The 20,800-nt window shown below is 42.2% G+C and overlaps 1 protein-coding gene across 3 annotated transcripts in view; it reads right to left on the bottom strand.

Moving 5' to 3' along the window:
* Positions 1-9,798: 9,798 nt before the first annotated feature.
* TTC8 (tetratricopeptide repeat domain 8) overlaps positions 9,799-20,800 on the bottom strand; it is a 49,538-nt gene continuing 38,536 nt past the window's right edge. For all 3 annotated transcript variants that reach the window (XM_036263627.1, XM_036263626.1, XM_036263628.1), the window contains 5 exons: positions 18,763-18,902; positions 16,798-16,972; positions 16,363-16,485; positions 12,689-12,772; positions 9,799-10,090 (listed from right to left, as the gene is read on the bottom strand). In XM_036263627.1, coding sequence (XP_036119520.1) covers positions 9,974-10,090; positions 12,689-12,772; positions 16,363-16,485; positions 16,798-16,972; positions 18,763-18,902 — 639 coding nt within the window. In that variant the 3' untranslated portion in view covers positions 9,799-9,973. The remainder of the gene's footprint in view (positions 10,091-12,688; positions 12,773-16,362; positions 16,486-16,797; positions 16,973-18,762; positions 18,903-20,800) is intronic.

The raw sequence follows: 20,800 nt of genomic DNA, 5'->3' as shown, positions 1-20,800 counted from the left end.
AGAAATGGCAACTTTTGGTGAAGGGACACAAAGAGCCGGAACAGGAGATGACACTGAGCCAGGCAGGGAAGAAGTCTGAGCCTGAGCGCGGGGAGAGAAGAGGGAGGTGGGGAGAGGAAGGCGCTAAGCAGGGCAAACTTCGCCCACTTAGTTCTTCTGCCTCGAGCTGAGGAACAGAAGGAGCGACTGTGGGCACCGCTGGAGAAGCCACAGGCTAAAGTACAGACCTCTGTCCTGGGACAGGTGCTTTATGTTAACATGTGAGGAACATATATATTTTTTATTAAAACAGATATAGACTTGCTTTGGGGTAAACGCCAAGATCCATGTGGCTAATTTATTTTTTAATCCTCACCTGAGGACACTTTTCCATTTATCTTCAGATAGAGTGGGAGGAAGAGAGAGGGAGGGAGAAACATCGACGTGAGAGGCGACCGGTCGCCTCCCGCATGACCCCAAACAGGGCCAGGGACAAACCGCAACAGAGGTACATGCCCTTGACCGGAATCAAACCCAGGACTCTTTGGTCCGCGGGCCGACACTCTAACTGCTGAGCCAAACCAGCCAGGGCCATTGGCTTTAAAGAGAGGAAAATCAGGAGGCTGTACCTTCAAATGTCACGCTTACAGTGGACCTGGAGGGCAGTGATCCCAACTCAGATTTTCTCGGCTCAGTCACCTCACCTGCTCTGGCTAGTGACGTCACTGAACACCTGGGAAGCTGCTTGCTCATGAGCTTCATGGATGTGAAACTAAGAAACCTTGTTCTACATGGAAGCATGGAACAGACTGATGACTCTCAGAGGGAAGCAGGGGACAGGCAGAGATTAACCAAAGAATTTATATGCACATATGCATAACCCATGGGCACAGACAACAGTGCAGTGAAGTCCTTCAGAGGGGGTAGAGGAGTGGAGGGAGTCAATGGGGGAACAGACAGGGGACATCTCTAACACTTTCAACAATAAAGGTAAATGTTTAAAAAAAAAAAAGAAGTCTTGCTCTAGGAAGTCAGTATCAAGAGCTTAGTGTAATATTTATTTATTTTTTATTTATTTTTTTTTATCCTCATCCGAGGACATTTTTCCATTTTTTGTACAGACAGAGTGGGAGGGAGAGAGAGGGAGAGAGAGAGAGGGAAACATCGATGTGAAAGGGACACATCGAGTGGCTGCCACCCGCACGACCAACCAGGGCCGGGGACAAACTGCAACCGAGGTATGTGCCCTTAGCAGGAACCGAACCCGGGTCTCTCCGGACCGCAGGCGGACGCTCTAACCGCTGAGCCAAACCGGCCAGGGCTAGAGCAGTGTGTAATATTTAAAACACATGTTCTTTTCAATCAAACTTCTTGAGAAGTTGTTTTCTGGTTGAAATCCTATCAGGAACTATAAAACCAAAACAAGCCCCCCGTAGCTTGGACGGGTAGAACGCAGGGCATGTAACGCGGCTAGTTTCGGCCAAAGCTGGTTGGGACCTGCTTCCTTTAGAACCAAGGAACGTCCTCCACACTTACCCAATGCATCCAAGACATGCATGGTGCTGTTTGAGGTGACCGCGTTTCCAATTACAGTTCTCCCTTGCCTGAAAAGTTTAATATATTTAGTTTTGCCTTTCAGTCATTCTCTGTATCATTAACAGGCTGCGCGGTCGGGCAAGTGGAGATGCACTGCTGTACTGGGGAACAGAAGACATGCGTATAAGTCCTCAATCTGTGTCTTACCAGCTGTGTGACTGTGGTAGATCCTGTTACTGCTCTGAATGTTGCTCTTGTTATCTGTAAGATGGGGATACGAACTGCTAGGCTGCTAGCCCCACAGGGGGCTGGGGGAATCAGAGATCATGGTAGCACTCTGTGACTGGTAGAACTCATGGAACTAACAGGACCCATTCTGATGGGACACGTCATCATGTGCGAACCGATTGTTCCCTGTCACATCTCGATGTTTTTCTAACTCGTGGGGAGCCACCACCTCATCTACTTTTGCTGGTTTATTTGTTCTTGACTGGCTGAAAAAAACATAGCTCACCAAGATGCAGATTTTGCTATCTGGGTAACCTAGTGCTAGCGATATAACCTTTCTCAGGTCACCGCCAGGAAAATGGGAATCGTAATAGTTAATCTGTAGGGTTGTAAAGATGACAAGCAGCAGGCACCTGACACATAATAATTACTTACTATGATGATGTTCTCGCTCCCCACCTCTGTTCCTCAGTATTTCTTTTTTTTTTTTTTTTATCCTCACCCAAGGATATTTTTCCATTTTTTGTACAGATAGAGTGGGAGGGAGAGAGAGGAAGGGAGAGAGAGAGAGAAACATCGACATGAAGGGACACATCGAGTGGCTGCCACCCGCATGACCAACCAGGGCCGGGGACAAACTGCAACCGAAGTACGTGCCCTTAGCGGGAACTGAACCCGGGTCTCTCCAGACCGCAGGCCGACGCTCTAACCGCTGAGCCAAACTGGCCAGGGCAAGAAATTCTTTTTTTTTTTAATCCTCACCGGAGGATATGTTTTTTGTTTGTTTGTTTGTTTTTGTTTTTTCGTACATGCCCCTAGCGGGAACTGAACCCGGGACTCTCTGGTCCGCAGGCCAACGCTCCAACCACTGAGCCAAACTGGCCTGTTCCTCAGTATTTCACCAGAGTCTCAAAAAATGGCCTAGGTGCATCCTTTAAAAGCCCTGCCTTAAGGAACCTGGGAACTTCCCATTGGCACTGTACGGACACGTCCATTCGAGTTGTGTTACTAGGTAGACTCTTTGTTAGATATAGAGCTATTTTGGTTACCTATTCCTGCTTGAGGGAGCTTCAACAGTTTGGGTCTTTTGAGGACTTCAGAGGTGAAAGTGCTCTTAGAAACCATTTAGCCAAGTGTTTCTCAAGTTTTGGGCACATCGGAACCACCACAGCCTGCCCCTAGACATGAATTCTAAGGTAACAAATATTAAAATGGAAAGACTGTATAGGTATTAATGTATTTATTTCCCCCAAATTCCTGTGAAATATGAAAATATTACGTAACTAGTACCCTGCATTTGTAAAAGGACAACAATCTTGTTAAAACTATTTGTTGCAAACTGTAATTAATGAAGCACATCTGTGACATTCAGTGCTCTCTGCATGAGCTGTGACTATCTAGGCACATTTTTATGCTTTTAAGTGCAGATGGGAAAGAGAAAAGGGTATAACCGAACAGAAGTGCAGCATGAACTATCTGATCGATTGCATATGCTATGCAGTTGAGAATTTTTTATTTATTATCTAGCGTAAATACACTCATTTTCCTAGAATACTTTATTTACAATCTATATTCAGCTTCATATTCTTCCAGGGATCCTAAGCATTGCCTCCAGAAAGATTCTCACAAAATATCTGCTTCCTCTTCGATCCTCAGGTAAAGCTTGAACTCCCTAACTTGGGATTCAAAACCTTTTACATTTCACTCCTTCCTGAGCCCTACATTCAGTTCTCATGACCAGCCTACTACTGCTGCTATTGCCCAATGCCCGTCCAGCCAAATTCATATTCTGACGGCCCCCCAATAGGTTGACTCATGAGCCTTGCCTGGAATGCCTCTCCACAACCTCTCTCTCCTCTCCGGTTGTCAAAATCATGCTGCTCTTCCCAGGTAAGATACTTGCTCCAAGAATTTCTCCCCTATGCCTGTTCTTTCTTCCTTCCTTCCTTCCTTTCTCTTCCTTCCTTCCTTTCCCTCCCTCCCTTCCTTCCTTCTTTTCTTTCTTTTCCTTTTTCTTTCTTCATTTATTGTGATTTTTATTAATTTATTTTTGTTACAGATGTTTCTCCTTTTCCCCCCCTAGACACGCTCCTCCAGATCCCGCCCCCCACCCAGCAGTGTTGTCTATGTCCATTGGTTACTCAGACATGCATATAAGTTCTTTGTGCCCCCCCCTTCCCTTGCGCCCCTCCTCTGAGGTTTGTCAGTCTGAACCATACCTGTTCTTTAAAAACACACTTATAAAACTCCTAAACTTCCATAGCACTTAAACAGTGTCTGTAAAAATAGCATGGAGCTTCAGTTAACTGTGATATGTGTTATCTTCTCAAATCAAGTCTATTGAAGTAGCATCCACATTCAGTAAAATTGACCTTTTTGTAAGGATGTAGAGTTGTATGCGTTTTGGTTTAAAAACAGTTTCTTTGAAGCATAATTGACACACAATAAACTAGGTATATTTAACGTGTAAATTGGGATAAGACTAACTTATGTATATGTTGACACAGCCATTACCATAATTAAGATAATGAACATATCCATCACCCTGAAGTTTCCTCATGCTCCTTTGTGATCCTTCCCTCCAACCTCTCCCTGTATCCCCCCATTCCTGTTCCCAGGCAACCACGGACTGCTTCCGTCAATCCAGATTAGTTTGCATTTTCTAGAATTTTATATAAATGGAATAATGCAGCATGTACTTCTTTTATTCAGCACAATTATTTTGCTATTATTCCCTCACGTTGTGCATATGTTAACAGTTCATTCCTTTTTGTTGTGTTCTGTGTGTGGATATCCTGTGGTTAATTTATCCATTCATCTGTTGACGGACATTTGGATTGTTTCCTGTTTGAAGCTACTTCAAATAAAGTTGCTATACATATTCAGGTCCAAGTCTTTTCTTGAATGTGTGCTTTCATTTCTCTTGGGTAAATACCCAGTAATGGGAATGGCTGGATCGTACGGGAGGTGTAAAGTTTAAGTTTTGAAGGAACTGCCAAAGTTCTTTCCAACGTGGTTGTACCAATTTACACTCCCACCACCAGTGTGTGACACCGAGTTCTGCTTGCTCCACAGGCTAACCAGCACTCGATATGGTCTATCTTTTTAAATTTAGCCATTCTAATTTGATTTTCATTTTCATTTCCTTAATGACCAATTTTGTCAAGAATCTTTTTGTGTACTTACTTGCTATCTATGTAGCTTCTTTAGTGAAGTGACTATTCAAATTATTTGCCCATTTTTATTGTGTTTTTTTTCCTTATTGAGCTTTAAGAGTTCTTTATATGTTCTGTCTTTATCAGACATAAGATTTGCAAATATTTTCTCCCAGCCTGTGACTTGTCTTTCCATTCTCCTAACAATGTCTTTCAAATTGTAAAAGTTTTTAATTTTCATCAAGTCCAATTTATCAAGTTTTCCTACTTGGAGAGTACACCTTCGATGCTACAGCTAAAAAACAAAAACAAATAACACATTGTGTAACCCAAACCCACAAAGAATTTCTCCTATGTTTTCTTCTAAAAGTTTTATATTTACAGATTATCCATTTAGGTCTATCATTCATTTAAGTTAACTTTTATATACAGTGCAAGGTATGAATCAGATTTGGAGAGGCTATCGATGAATACTTTTACTTTGAATCTGAGATCACACTGATATATCCAAGTGAAGATTCCACTTGAAAGTCGAGATAAAGACCTGGAGCCAGAAAAGATGGGGCCAAACCCCAGACTGGAAACCGCGGCCTGTGTGTGGTAGTTGCATGTTCTTTGAGAGAATGAGCATACTGAGGAGTAAGAAAAGGAGTGAGAACTTGGAAGGGTGAAAAACAGAACCCGGACTAACAACAAGATTTAAAGGATACACAAAACAAAAGGAATTAAACTACTGGGCAAGTTGGAGTCTTTCGTGAGGGGTGCTCTGAGAAGTATGAAGAGAACCCAGAAAAGTGATGTCACTAAAGTCAAAAGAGAAATAACTTCAAGAGAGTGATCTGTGCAAATGCTGAGAAAGCTCAAGTAAGACAAAAACTAAAAGTGAACCTCTGAGACATCCCATGTTCATGAACAGACTTAAAATTGAGATGGTAATATTCCCCAAATAGATCTACACATTCAATATAATCTGCTAATGAGTATGAAGTTTCTTTGGGGGATGGTGAAAATGTCTTAAGATTAATTATAGTGATATCTGCTCAACTGTGAATGTATTAAGAGGCATTGCAGTGTACTAGAGGGAATTGTATGGCACATGAATAATGTCTTTTAAAAATCGATGTTTTTGCTAATTGGGAGTTATTAGTGACCTCAATGACAGTGGTTTCCAATGAGTGGTGGGCGCTGAAGCCAGACTCAAGAGGGCAGAGGAATGAATGGGAGATGAGGAAGTAAGCAACAAGTGCCACCTTACCTTTCAAGACGTGACAAAGGACATCGAGTAGTGCTCGAAAGGGGGAGATTTAGAAGGACTATTATTGAGAGAGAGAGAGTGTGTGTGTGAGGGAGAGAATGAGAGAGAGAGTGTGTGAAAGAGAGAGAGAGAGAGAGAGAGAGAGAGAGAGAATGAATCTAGTAGAGAGATAGAAACTGAAGCTATTGACCAGAGCAGGTGTGAGGCGGGGGCAGTGACAATGAGACATTTTGGAGCTCATTCAAACCTAAGTTTCAAACACTGGGTGAGGGTCTATCTTTTCTCTGATTTAAACAGAAAAAAAATATTTCTTCCTAAATCTGTCCATGTCTGGTCTTTTCTTTCTTAAGCTAATGTGGTTGCTTTCTCCAAGAGTTACCATTTACATTTTACCAACCAATTAGTCAGGATTCGGGTAAAGGAAAGGATCACATTGCAAAAAATATTATAGTCCCCAGTGCTTATAATTTAATCCTTATTTGATCTTTATTCTTTAATCTCAAGAATTTGGCTTTAATATCAAGGAAGTAGAATGACAGCTTCTCTAAAAAATGTGTTTTTAGTCAGCCAAAAATAGGACTAATGCCATCTACATGGAAGAATATAAAATTGCAGTTATTCTCAAATAACTAAATAAATCCCCCCTCCTCCTAATATCTGAGCCTGGATAACAATTTTGGAACTCTGGAACATATCTCTGGATCATTCCAACTTAACGATTTCCTAGAATTTAAAACTATCCAGTTATGGCCTTTTACCTAAACTCAATTTTTGGGTTCATTATGTTCCAAGGTTGAGTCCTACTGCAGTATTTCTACAATCTTTGGGGTTTTGTTTTTTTCTGAATGCTTAAACTCAGTTCCAGTTGAAACCTCTTGACAAGAAATCCTTCATGTTAATACAGATTGGGTGGTGGAAACTACATGAAAAGGACAGTAACGGCCCTGGCCAGTTTTGCTCAGTGGTTAGAACATCGGCCTGTGGTCTAGAGACCTGGGTTCGGTTCCCGCTAAAGGCACGTACCTCGGTTGCAGTTTGTCCCCGGCCCTGGTTGGTCGTGCGGGTGGTAGCCACTCGATGTGTCCCTTTCACGTCGATGTTTCTCTCTCTCTCTCCCTCCCACTCTATCTGAACAAAAAATGGAAAAATGTCCTTGGGTGAGGATAAAAAAAAAGAAAAAAGGACAGTAACATGTTATCTTTATTAATTTTCCTATCTCTAAGCCATATATTCATTATATCCTGATGGGTGCTCTGATCCTGGGATCAGAAATGTAACAGAACAATTAGTCCCATAGGGGACTGGTTCAGATGCAACACATTTGGGAAGGAAGAACTTCTAACCTCAGCAATTATTCAGTGTAGGCAGCCTTCTTGCCATATTTTATTTTCATCAGTTGAAAGCTCAATGATGTTAATTTTGGTGGAACAATTTGTACACGGATTGAATAACTTTTCAGCCATGGTAGAAGGCAATTGTTAACCTTCCTTCTATAGAAATGTTGGCACAGAAGCCAGAAATTACGCAATCCAGAAATAATTTTGTTACAAAGATGTATATAGCTCCTGATGTAGTGTTATGTCATCAATCTGCCCTTAGCCATCCTGACTCATCCTTTGCATTGGTGTTCACATTGAATTCACTTAAAGTCAAGACAAAAATATCTCTAAATCACCTTAGGAATACTGACTCATTTATTTTTTGTTGTGTGAATATTCCTTTATTATTCAATTTCACTAATGCATATAACATCCATTTTATTTATTTTATTTGGCAAACTGTTCTTGTTTTTTATTTTTTCCATCCCCGTGTTTCCCCTCTATGCCCTCTTCTACTCCCACCCACCCCCACAATCACCACACTGGGATCCGTGTCCATGAGTTCTCTCGCTTTCTTTCTTTCTTGCCCAGTCCTTCCACTCCCACCCCACCAGGGCTGTCTGCCTGCTGTCCAGCTATGAGTCTGTCTCTATGTTGCTTGGTAGTTCAGTTTGTTCATCAAAACGAGAGTAGCTTTATTTACAGGAGAAACACTGAGAGACGATTTAACATAGTGGTTAAGGGCACAAGCTCAGGGGCCACACTTCCTGTATTTAAATCTCAGCTCTGCCACTTAGTAGCAGTATAACCTCGGGCAAGTGGCTTGCCTTCTCTGTGCCTCAGCTTTGTCAGAAGTAAAATGGGAATAGCAGCACCTCGGAGACTGCAGTGGACATTAGATGAATGAATCCACATCAAGTGCTTAGCACAGAGCTGGGTCTACACAACATCCTCAGTAAGTGTTAGCTGCTATTATTAGCTCTTATTTTAAATTAACCGAGAAGATGATTCACATTATAAAACTTCAATATAAATATTAAATACAGTATTAGGAATCTTGATGGGGCTTGAGGAAATTCTCGCGAGCTAAACAAGCACTCCACATTCCGGAGAACCAGGAAAGGTTACAGCCTAAAGCTCAGGACCCAGACTGTGGGCTCCAGTCGTGACTATACCACCAGCCACAGTGCAATGCTGGGCCCTGCTCCTCCATCTGCGCCACGAAGAGATTCCCTGCATGTTTTCAGAAGTTACTTCCAGCCCCTCACAATCTATCATGCCTTGAATTCACATTGTTTGTCCTGTCAGCTAAGTAGTACTATTTATACAAAAGTGAACAGAAACGAATAAGGACCTGTAAAATAGTTTCATGAAGTTAAGCAAGGAAAAATAACATGAACTGATCCTACAGTCCCAAATGCACGTCTGACTGGCCCTGTCCCTTTGACACACCTCCTTGTACGGGCACTTGAAGGAGAGCTCATTTAATACGGGAGACCCTTTCAGGGCCTGTCCAGGACTGGGATCGAGACCGACCTCCTGGGGCTGGCTGAGCACAGGTGGGACTCCTGGCTGGGACCCCATTTCTCATCCTGATGTTCTTACAATGACAATGCGATCGCCCATGAACAGCCTCTCGGGGGAAAAACCACTTGGTGGCACATCATTCCAAATAAAATTAAAGTGATAACTTGATTTCTAAGATTACTGGACTTCTCAAAGACATTTTTATCTCAGATACCTGAAATAAAAACTCATAAAAATAACAGAATGATGGTGTTTTACACACTGATTTATTTTATTTTATTTATTTATTTTTTAATCCTCATCCGAGGACACTTTTCCATTTTTTGTACAGACAGAGTGGGAGGGAGAGAGAGGAAGAGAGAGAGAGGGAAACATCGATGTGAAAGGGACACATCGAGTGGCCGCCACCCGCACGACCAACCAGGGCCGGGGACAAACTGCAACCGAGGTACATGCCCTTAGCGGGAACCGAACCCGGTCTCTCCGGACCGCAGGCGGACGCTCTAACCGCTGAGCCAAACTGATTTATTTTAAAGAATAATGTATAAGAAAATGTAGTCTCTCACAAAGCATATGATAAATAGTTTAAATACCATTTTTAAGCTTTAAATAAAGTCTCTAATTAGGATAAATATACATATGTTTAGCCATAAAAGTGCAATTTTAAAGGCAAATTTCAGACCTCTGAAGCTACATGATAGCTAATGGCAAGCTTAAAAACATTAAAAATATGCACTTATAAAAATTTGAGAAAATTCATGAAAATGTTTTATAAAATTATAAATAATCTACTATATGTGGGAAAAGCCTTCAGGATCTACTTACAAATGCTGAAAACCTGTCTTTTATAATATAAAGTTATTAAGAAGGTTTTAACTTACATTCTTGTTTAAACTCCCTTATGTCATCTTCACGATGATCAAGCACAGGCTAGTATTATACGTTAATAAAAACATACTGGGTTGAAGGAACAATCAAAGCATAGCAAAGTGCTGCTTTAACTGGGTAATTAAATGCTGGGTATCCACATGATCCGGAAATGCTGCTTCGGACTTCCGAGCGGCCACGTAGCTTCTCTGCAGATCTCCAATCTGTAAGAAATGCCAGAGACACCAGAATGAGACCACAGACTGCCCCCAACCCCCAGTGAGTAAAGAAGTCACAACGAGGCATGCTATCTGCCTACTGTCCAAACTCAAAGACTTTTTAAAGGTAAAACGCTTGGTTATGCTACTTGGGTTTTAGGATTCTTGTACCTAGATACCAATTCAGTCTTAAAAAATATATGATAAAAATAAAATAACCAATTATATAAATAATTTCTGCTCCATGACGGCTGTCTAGTTATAAATTTATAATCTGTGTTTTCTTTTCTATCACCAATAGTATTATAAAAATAAAATAACATTTACATGCTAACACGGCCAACTTGATGTAGTTTGAGAAAGCCTTAGGGCAACTATTTGTAATGTACCACAAAGACGTCTTTTGATTAGGGCCTTATGTTTCAGACAGAAAATTCAAGCAGAAACTATTGTATTTAAGATAAAATAACATACTCTGGGAGGTTTGAAGTAGCGGTAGTACATTAATGTTGAAAAGATACCTTGTTTTAAAAGTTTATAAAGGGTGTCTCTGATTTCAATAAACGATATATTAAAGACCAGTGCCAAATACAAACACACAGTATCAGAATCCATCTGAATGTATCTTGAGTCATGTACACATTTCTAAAAAGTGAGGTTTTTAGTGTGCGCGCACACCCAAAAATCGAGATAATTCCATTCTGGTGGGTTTTTTAAAACAACATGTATATGTATTAAAAACATAAGTTTCTTGTTTTAAATCATAGCACTTCAACACACTGTTTTCTCTAATGGCAGTAGAACCTTTGCTTAAAGAAATCTCTCACTTGAGTTACATATTATTAAGTGTGATGACGTTCCTGAGGGAGGAATCCAGCCTCCTGTGAGGTTTAACTGCGAGGCAGCACAGTGCAGGGGAAACACCTGTGCAGCAGGAGGAGCTGGTGTGCATCTGCACCTGTGACTCGAGCCTCTTAAGCTTCTCATGCCTTGGGTTCCATTAGAATATCAGCTGCATGATGTAGAGGTTTTGGTCTGTTTTACTTATCGGTAACGTCTTCTGTGCCTAAAACAGTGCCTGGTACATAGCAGAGGCTCAAGTTTTAAAAACAACATCATTTAGCCCTGGCCAGTTTGGCTCAGTGGTTGGAGCATTGGCCTGCGGACCAGAGAGTCCTGGGTTCAGTTTCTGCTAGGGGTACGTACCAAAAATAAATAAATAAAAAAAAACAACATCATTCATAGAAAGGAAGGTAAGGGATACCGACACTGCACAGTTGTTAGGAAAATCAGAAAAGGTGTACAGAGCACCTGGAACAGTGGCTAGCACTTAAAAAGCACTCAAAAATGACAACTTATAAATGATAGCTTATCTTAGGTTCAAACCAGAAATGAGAGTGTGGATGGTTTTACGTGCACGCTATGGACAATGACATATTTTTATAATGTCTTTGGTCCATAAAGAAAGTTTCCACATCAGCAAACGTTTTTAGCCAGTTCCTTATCCTCAAAACTCACCTTCCATGTTAAAGGGATTGTCAGGCAAAGTTAGTTATTAGATGTCTTCTGTTTGTTTTCTTATTATTACTACAAATGGCACAAGATTCCTTTTAGCTCTTGGATATTAACTGGCTTGTAACAGAATTAAAAGTTGCATTTTCCCCATATTGTTCATTGCGAAAACAGCTTCCACTACTATCCCTATTTTTTTTTTTTTAATCCTCACCCGAGGATATTTTTCTATTTATCTTCAGATAGAGTGGGAGGAGGGAGAGAGAGAGAAACATCGATGTGAGAGGGACACATCAACTGGTTGCCTCCCACATGACCCCGACAAACGCCTGGAATGAACTGCAACTGAGGTACATGCCTTTGACTGGAATCGAACCCGCAACTCATTGGTCCACAGGCTGATACTCTAACCACTGAGCATAACCCGCCAGGGCACTACTGTCCCTATTTTTTTTTTTCAATCCTCATCCGAGGACATTTTTGCATTTATCTTCAGATAGAGTGTGTGTGGGGGGGACATCGATGTGAGACACATCGACTGGTTGCCACCCACACAACCCCAACCGGGGCTGGGGACAAACTGCAACCGAGCTACATGCCCTTTTTGGGAACCAAACCCGGGACTCTCTGGTCCATGGGCCGAAGCTCTAACTGCTGAGCCAAACTGGCCAGGGCTACTGTCCATATTTTTACAGCAATCATGCCAGAGACTTGGTGGCAATATGATCTACAAATAATACACAGGATTTCCTTGCTGTAAAAACCAATTACTAAATCCTTCCCAAAGCAGCAGTCACTTAGTGAGTATATTTTTAATGACTAAATGTCATATTTATTTTAAAACATAAAATAATTCTTCTGCAATCCATAATGGCGTTAGGTTTAGTCAATATTCAGTGATTATGTTCTGTAAAGTTTATTAAACTGTCCCTTAAGGAAAGACATATGTGTATATAATAATTGTGTTTAAAAATGTCCTTCCTTTCAGGAAGTTATGGTTAGAATGTCCTTATTTATCTGTACTTTTTTTTAAAACCAAGGGGGAAAAAAAAGAAACATATCAGATGGTAAATTGATGTAGAAAGAGAATACCTTATCAGAAATTGTTGCAAAATTAAAATGCGGCTCGTACATATGGGGTGCTAAGGATGACGCAGTTTGTAACAGCGCTCTTGCCTGTGGGAAGAAAGGTAAAGATATATGAGCATACATCAGCACTATATTTGTGATTTTTTTAAAAAAAGAATCCTTCACCCAGAATAGGGCCTTAATAAACATGATGTGATAAATATAGATGGCATTCCTCATGAAATACAACTTACTGATACACAACTAACTGCTTCTATCTTGCCAAAACTAGATGAATAATAAAATGTTTCAAAATATGGAGAAAATAAGAGAATTGAAAACTCAGGGTAGATTTTGTTATTTGAGAACCAATGTTCTTTTAAAATTTATATTTCAACATGACAACTTAAAATATAAACCTCTCGATGCTGAAAAAAAAATCTTTTTAATCTAGTTTTTGTTACTGATGACTGATGCAGTGGGCATCTAATGATCTGTTCTCTAACACAACAACAAAAACAACCAAAGCCACAGTAAATTTCAAAGCCCAGGTTCTGTGCTGGGTGACAATGAGCAGCAGCATCTATTGTACTGCTGACCTGAAAATGACAACCAAACGCAACTGAAAATGACAGGCTTTCTGTTCTCCCCCCCCCCCCCCACACACACACACACACATACACACAAAAATCCACATCAATTTTTCGTCCCCTGTAGGCTCAGAGGATCATACGTTGCAGGCGCCATGAGTGACATGAGATGCTCGTACACTCGTCATTAAGACCACAGTCAGCGTTCTAAGCTGCTGAGCAACCCTCCAGCTTGTAGCTAAACCTGAAATCTCTATCAGTGACCCTGAGGACAAATTCATACATCTTGCTTTTTTTAATGAAAAATAAAATGACAGTTCATATAGAATGGTGCATGTATGCTTTTGTTTTATGATTATTTTCTTTTTTTAAGTGAGGTATAATAATAAAATGGGGTTAGTATCATGAAACCTTTCACCAAAACATTTCAAATCAGTTGTATACTGAAGAAACTACGATAAGGAAGGGGGAAGAAAATCACCAGGGTGGGAACAGAGAAAAGCAGAGAAGGGGCTTGCTTCATATGGACATAAGTAAAGTTCCAAGGCAGAACAAGTTCCCATTTTAGAGTAGTTAGGGTTTGTTCCTAAAATACAAATCTGCCCCAGCTGGGTGGCTCAGTTGGTTGGAACCTCATCCCATACACCAAAAAAGTTGCGGGTTCAATTCCTGGTTGGGGCACTTGCCTAGACTGCAGGTTTGATCCCTGGTCGGGGTGCATAAGAAAGGCAACTGATCGATGTTTATCTCTCCCATTGATGTCTCTCTCTCTCTCTTGTTCTACCCCAGCCATTCTGGTTCTGTCTTCTGCACTGTTCTAAGCTCACCTGTGTAACTATAAATTATTCAACTCATCTTCATTGAACACTTTTATTAATTTCCTATGAATGCTATAATAAATTACATCAAAAGGCCACGGGTTCAATTCTGGGTCAGGGCACATACCTAGGTTGCGGGTTCAACCCCTATTGGGGGTGCCTATGGGAGGCAACAGACAGATGTTTCTCTCTCACATGTTTTTTTTCTCTCTCTCTCTCCCCCCTAAACCCCTCCTCTCTCTATGTAAAATCAATAAAAACATATCCTCGGGTGAGGTTTTAAAAAAATACAAATCCATCTCATTTACTTTGGGGGAATTTATGAAAGAAAAGCAATATTCAATAATGTTTCTCTCCTTGTTTGTTAAATTCACCATCGTGCTTAGACCAGGAGGCATGCTGCTCACTGTGTCTGTGACCTTGGGGAGTTACTAACCCGCCTCGAGTCTCTGTTTCTTCATCTCTAAAGTTTGGAATGTAGTAATATCTACCCTTGATTACCACTAATATTGCATATTTAGCATTTTAAGATTCTGTTATAATAATAACATAATTCACTGCGCATCTACCATGTGCTCAATACTACTCTTCTCCTATGCCAAGTGCTTTACATGTATGATCCGCTAATCCTCACACAAACACCTTCAGAATACTATTATTACCCTGTGTTATGTATCAACCTTTCATTTCACAAATATAGACCGAGCACCTGCCACTGCCCGGGCAGTTTTTGATGCTGAAAATACAGCAGTTAGCAGACAGAGAAAGTCCCTGCCTCCACGCAGCTGGCATTCCACATGTAAACACGACAATGTCTGTAAAATGACAAGCACTGTGAAGGAAATAACAGAGCACACGACTGCCTGAGGGCTCCCGTACACTGACGTTTGAGGTGAGCTTTCTAAGGAGGGGGAACTGAGCTGAGACCTCAGTGACAAAAAGTAGTCACTGCAGGATCTGAAAGAACATTCCAAAGGCCCTAAAGCAAGGACAGTCACTGCATGTTTGTAGAGAAGCCAGGCAGCTAATGTGTCCAGAAGTCAGCGCAACAGATGCACAGTAGTCCTCCCTCAGCCGAGGGATATGCTCCAAGACCACCAGCGGATGCCTGAAGCTGAGGGTAACACCAAACCCCACCTATTCTATGTTTTTCTTATACAATCACACCTATGATAAAGTTTAATTTATAAATTAGGCACAATAAGAAATTAACAATAGTGAAATAGAACAATTATGACAATATCCTGTACTAAAATTATGTAAATGTGGTCTCTGTCTGATAACCGAGCCGGCTGTGAGTGACTGACATGCGGCGTGGCACAGGGGGCCAAGGGATGAGTCACGCCCCGGGCAGGATGGACTGGGACTGCACAAGGCTCCATCATGCTCCTCAGGGTGGCGCACCATTGAAAACTCAGGAACTGTTTATTCCTGGATTTTTCCATTTAATACTTTAGGGCCATGGTTGAGCATGGGTCGCTGAAACCAAGGAAAGCAAAACCGTGGAAAAGGGGAAACCACGGTAGTCGCAGAAGATGTAGCCTGAGAGGGAGCCAGAGGCTACATTCCACGGGGCCTCGTAGGCCCAGGTTTGAAGTCCAGATTTTACTCCAGGGGAAAAGAGAAAGGCTTTGGAGGACGCTAAGCAAAGGAGTAATAAAATAATCTGTTTTTATAAAAAACCCCTGCGGCTGATCTGAGGAGGATGTCTTGTCGGGCACGCTTACTAGCTGATATAACTGGAAACAAAAAGACCAGCTAGGACACTCTCGTAGTCGTCCAGGTAAGAGGGGAGAGCAGTTTGGAGAGGGGGTGAGGAGCACAGGAAAGTGGCCAGGTTCAGGACGTGGCAGGAGGTAGACCTGTCAAGGGCTTGCCGACCACGCTGGGGACATGGGGTGGCAGGAGAGGCAGTTGGAAAAAAGAGGTTTCCAGGGTGGCTCCTAGGATTTTGGCTTCAGCAGCTAGATGGTGGATGGAGGACAGCTAGATGGTGGATGGGGGACAGCTAGATGGTGGATGGGGGACAGCTAGATGGTGGATGGGGGACGAAGACAGGGAAGCCCGGGAAGGTGCAGACTTGTCCTAATAAAACCAAGTGCTGTGTTTTGGACACAGGTTAAGTACCTCGGGCAAGGGCACATCACTGATACATGACAGGGCTGGGACTCAAACCCTGGCTGGTCAGGCCTGAGGGCTCACTGCTGAATCACAGCAAGTAAAGGTGCTACACAGAACAGCATTTCTTTGAAGAAGGCAGACTGCCCAGGGCCACGCCCCGTTCACTGACCTGCTCCACGTGGCCCTTGCGCATCTCCAGCACGGCCAGGTTGTTGTAGGCCTCGGCGTGGCTGTTGTTGTTGACCAGGGCCAGCCGGAAGCACTGATGGGCCAGACTCGTATCTCCTATTCCCTACAAGAGAAAAACACGGGTCCGCCCATGCCCACCCGCACGCTTCCTCCCTCCGGCTCCTCCCACCGGTCTTCACATAAATCTGCTCTGCCAGAGCAGAAAATGAGCAAGTACCGCTCCCAGGAGCCAGGTGTGAACTGTATGTAAGAGGATCTGACGTGGGAATATAAAATGAGGTATGGGGACTCCTAGAAATCTCTAAATTGCTCCCTAACACTGTCACCAAACCTGGATTTACAACACCTGAAATGTCTTCAAACTCACTTGTGCTACCTTATCTAGGACAGAAGTTGTATTAGGGGAACAACATACCACGGCCACGTGTCCCAGGTTGTACCAGACATCAGCTGCCTCTTCTTCATTTTCAGCCAGAGAAAGGGCACGCTCAAAGGAGGTCAGAGTCATATCGTACTGCTGGGCATAGAAGCAGCAGAGCCCCAGATTGTTCAAAAGCTGGCAGTTATAAACCCCCATCTGCAGGAGTCGCCTTTTTGAAAAGAGTGCACATATTTTGGTGTCAGACCAGCTTATAAATATTAAGATACATATTTTTTACAAATTTAGAAATGAATGTATTTGATCATCTTAACACCCCTAAATTTAAGTAGAAAGTATTGCAGTCAATGAAAAAAATGTGAAAGCAAATACAAAAGCATGTCTTTTTTAATAGTACTAGTTATGGGAAATGTATCCAGAGGCAAGGTCAGAAACAACTTACGTAAGTTCTTTTTCTCCCCCAAAAGCTTTGTCAGAGAACCAAAATAAGACCGAAATGGTTACGTAAAGTACAACCCACACATTTTTGCTTCATAAAGCTTTCGTGCCCATAGGTAAACTCCTAAGACCTTCTAATCTAATTTGAGGACTGTGTTGAGCATTTACCTCCAGGTTTTTAGCCGAGTTGAGTCCTGGTTTTGGTTATAAGTACTCTGTGGTTTAGCTGCATCTACTGACCACCAACGGGCTCCCACCGAGGAAGACCAGACCGTCGGTGGATCCCTTTGTTACCCACTTAGCTTTCACGCTACAGCTCAAGAAGCCCATTTGCTTCTACGCATCATTAACCCCAAAGGTCAAAGGACAAGAGAGTTCAGATAAGCACATGAAATCCACCCCGGCTGCAGCTGCGTATAACAGGACAGCATTTATATTATCATTTATACGTATTTGGGGAGAACTCTTGTCAGCTGCCAGTTATTTCCTTGTATCTTACCTAAAGGCTGAAGAGGAAATCAAAATTTAAAAATTAATCCAGAAACCAGCTCTAAATAAAATAAGTATGTACTCAGAAGAGAACCAGAGCCCAGCTGGTGTGGCTCAGTGGTTGAGCGTCGACCATGCACCAAGAGGTCGCCAGGAGGTCAGGGCACGTGCCCAGGCTGTGGGCCCGATCCCCAGCGCGGGGCATGCAGGAGGCGGCCGATCAAGGTTCTCTCTCATTGATGTTTCTATCTCTCTCTCCCTCTCCCTTCCTCTCTCTCTAAAATCAATAAGAAAAAAAAAAAAAGGTTTTAAACAAGAGAACCAGATAACAGAATTTATTTAGACTGAAAAATTATCTGGACAAAAGTTGACAATACTTCACAAAACACGGGACCCTGTTTCAGGTCCTCGTCAGGGCTCAGAAGCTGGGGCCTGCTGCCCTTTGCAAATCTCATCCCCATTTCAGCTTCAAGGTCTTTATATTATACACGGTGGAATTAATGCAGACAGAGATGGTGAGAGGTGTCTCCAGTAACTATCAAACTGTTACCGGCCAATGACAAAATGGCTAATTAATACAATGCCATAGTGTTAAACACTCAGGCAATTACCCAGGTATGTTTCTACAAGATGCCAAATATCTGTGCATTTCCAAATTATCAGATGTCATTTTCTTTTTTTTATCCTCACCCAAGGACATTTTTGCATTCATCTCAGATAGAGCAGGAGGGAGAGAGGGAGAGAGAGAGAAACATTGATGTGAGAGAGACACATTGAGTTGTCCCACCCACATGACCCCAACCAGGGCCCGGACAAACTGCAACCGAGGTACGTGCCCTTAGCAGGAACCAAACCCGGATCTCTCTGGTCCATGGGCTGGTGCTCTAACCACTTAGCAAACCAGCCATGGCTAGATGTCACTTTTAATGCTTATAAAACATCTGGGTATTTCCATTTCTAGTCTCATGTAGACATAGCCTAGACATTATTCCTCTCCATTTTCATTCCCTCTTTATTACTAGTTCACCAGTATTCCACTGGAAAGTAGTTTTACAAATCGAAGGTACAGCACACCTGTAAAACCGGAGGGCAATTTCTGGTTGATCAGAATAAAAGTGGTTGCTTCCAATGCATGCAATGGCCTCCACGTGAGTACTGTCCTGTTTCAAAACTTCTTTGTAGTATTCAGAGGCCGATGAGATATTGTTCATTTCCTATTCTCCATCAAGACAGAAGAGCGAAACTTTATTGATAGTGCCAAGAAATTATTTTCTTTCTGACTGGTTTACATTCTTTCATTCAATAAATATTTATTAAGAGCCTACCATGTGCCAGACTCTGTTCTAGGCCCGGGAACACATATAACAAAGAAGATAAAGTTACTATCCTCAAGGAGGTTACATCTGGTAGAGAAGACAAATGAATAAACACATGGTATGATGTCAGGTGAGGACAGGGATGCAGAGAGAAACAGAGCCGGGTAAGGAGACAGGGCGGGTGCTGCTTCAGAAGGGGTCATGGAGGAGGCGCCCTGTGAACAGGCCTGAAGGAAGTGAGGGATTGAGACCTGAGCACATCTGGGGAAGCAACATGTGGGCAGAGGAAATAGCAAATGTAAGAGGCTGAGGTGAGAACACACTTGCCCAGTGTGAGTGGCATAAAAGGAGCTCCAAGGGGCAGCCAGGAGCTCCGACAGCCATGGCAGAAACCCCGGGGGTTTTCTAGAATGAGGAAAAGCCATCTGAGTTAAGAGTGAAAGAGGAACATGATTATATTTACATTTTTAAAGAGTAACTTGGTGGTTATACACAGGATACACCAAAGTGGGGAAGAATGGTAGCAAGGGTACCAGGAGTCTCTCTGATCACAAATAATGCATTTAATGTTATTAATATTCTTACAGCTCTCAAATCCACCTTCGAGGCCAGCTCAGGCTCCACATCCCTCGTGGGGACTTCCCGACGCCCTCACGCCACATGGCTCTCTTCTGCCTCTCGCTACATGGCACTTGCTATGTGAGCCACTCGCCTGTCCTCATCAAGTGATCATGCATATTTTTAAGACTTCGGGGGTTTTATTTATTTATTTATTTATTTATTTATTTATTTATTTATTTATATTTAAGGACTTTATTCTTTTACAGTAGTGTTTGGTTCGAAGCAAACTGAGGGGACATTCCAGAAATCAAAAAATCACATCCACTAATCTCATGAATGTTAATTTTATAAAACGTTTTGATTGACCTGTGGACCCCAGAAATCCCTGGTCCACACTTGGAGAAAGGCTGGTATTAGGATGATATTTGGGGCCTTTTCTCCCGCTCCCACTCCCACTCATTCATCCCACGAGGCAAACAGAGCACGCAGGGCTTAGCCCCGGGTCTCTTCGGAAGCCGGCCTGCCTGTGGAGCCGGCTCTCCCAGGCAGAGAACACCCGCAGGTAGTATAGTCACAGCCCTGACAGCGCGGACCAGTCTGTCTCGCTCAGAGGCAGAACCCTGTTAAGTCCTCTGGGTCACGGATCGAACGCACATGCTCAGTTCCACTTTTATCAGTAATGAAGTGAATGGCTGTCCTTCATTTGTCTGCATCTTGTGTCTGCCTCTCAACCGGTTCTCAGCTTGGAATGAGAACTGGGGTGCTACTTATTAGTCCCACAAAACCCCAATAAAACATTCATAGGTTGACCCGAACTCATGTTTTATATTTGAAATTCTTATTCAAAATCCTGCTGGATTTAGCTCCTGAAGAGGCTTTTTCATTCATTGCTTATAGCTGAAAAACAACTAAAATCTTCTTCAAAACACAGAATCACCTAGTGAGCTTGTTAAACAAATACCTGCATCCCACCTGATTTAGTAGGGAGAGGATGGGCCACCCTTCTCAGACACCCCCAAAGTCATTTTTATAAATAGTAAAGTCTAGGACCACAGGCATAATATTTCCTATGGCGGTTTCTAATTTCAAACACCTTTTAACAAAGAACAATTCAAATACAGACCTGCATTTTGAACTAATAAACAAAATGCCTCAAGAAAAATGACCACAACTAAATAAACTGAACAAGGATAAATCATTTTTAAACAAGTTTCTGTAAAAAAAAACAAGCAATG

Source organism: Molossus molossus, unplaced genomic scaffold (assembly GCF_014108415.1).
Source record: "Molossus molossus isolate mMolMol1 unplaced genomic scaffold, mMolMol1.p scaffold_m16_p_1, whole genome shotgun sequence".
NCBI classification, from domain to species: domain Eukaryota; kingdom Metazoa; phylum Chordata; class Mammalia; order Chiroptera; family Molossidae; genus Molossus; species Molossus molossus.
Note: the sequence above shows the minus strand (reverse complement) of the source record. Positions and strands in the feature narration are given on the sequence as shown.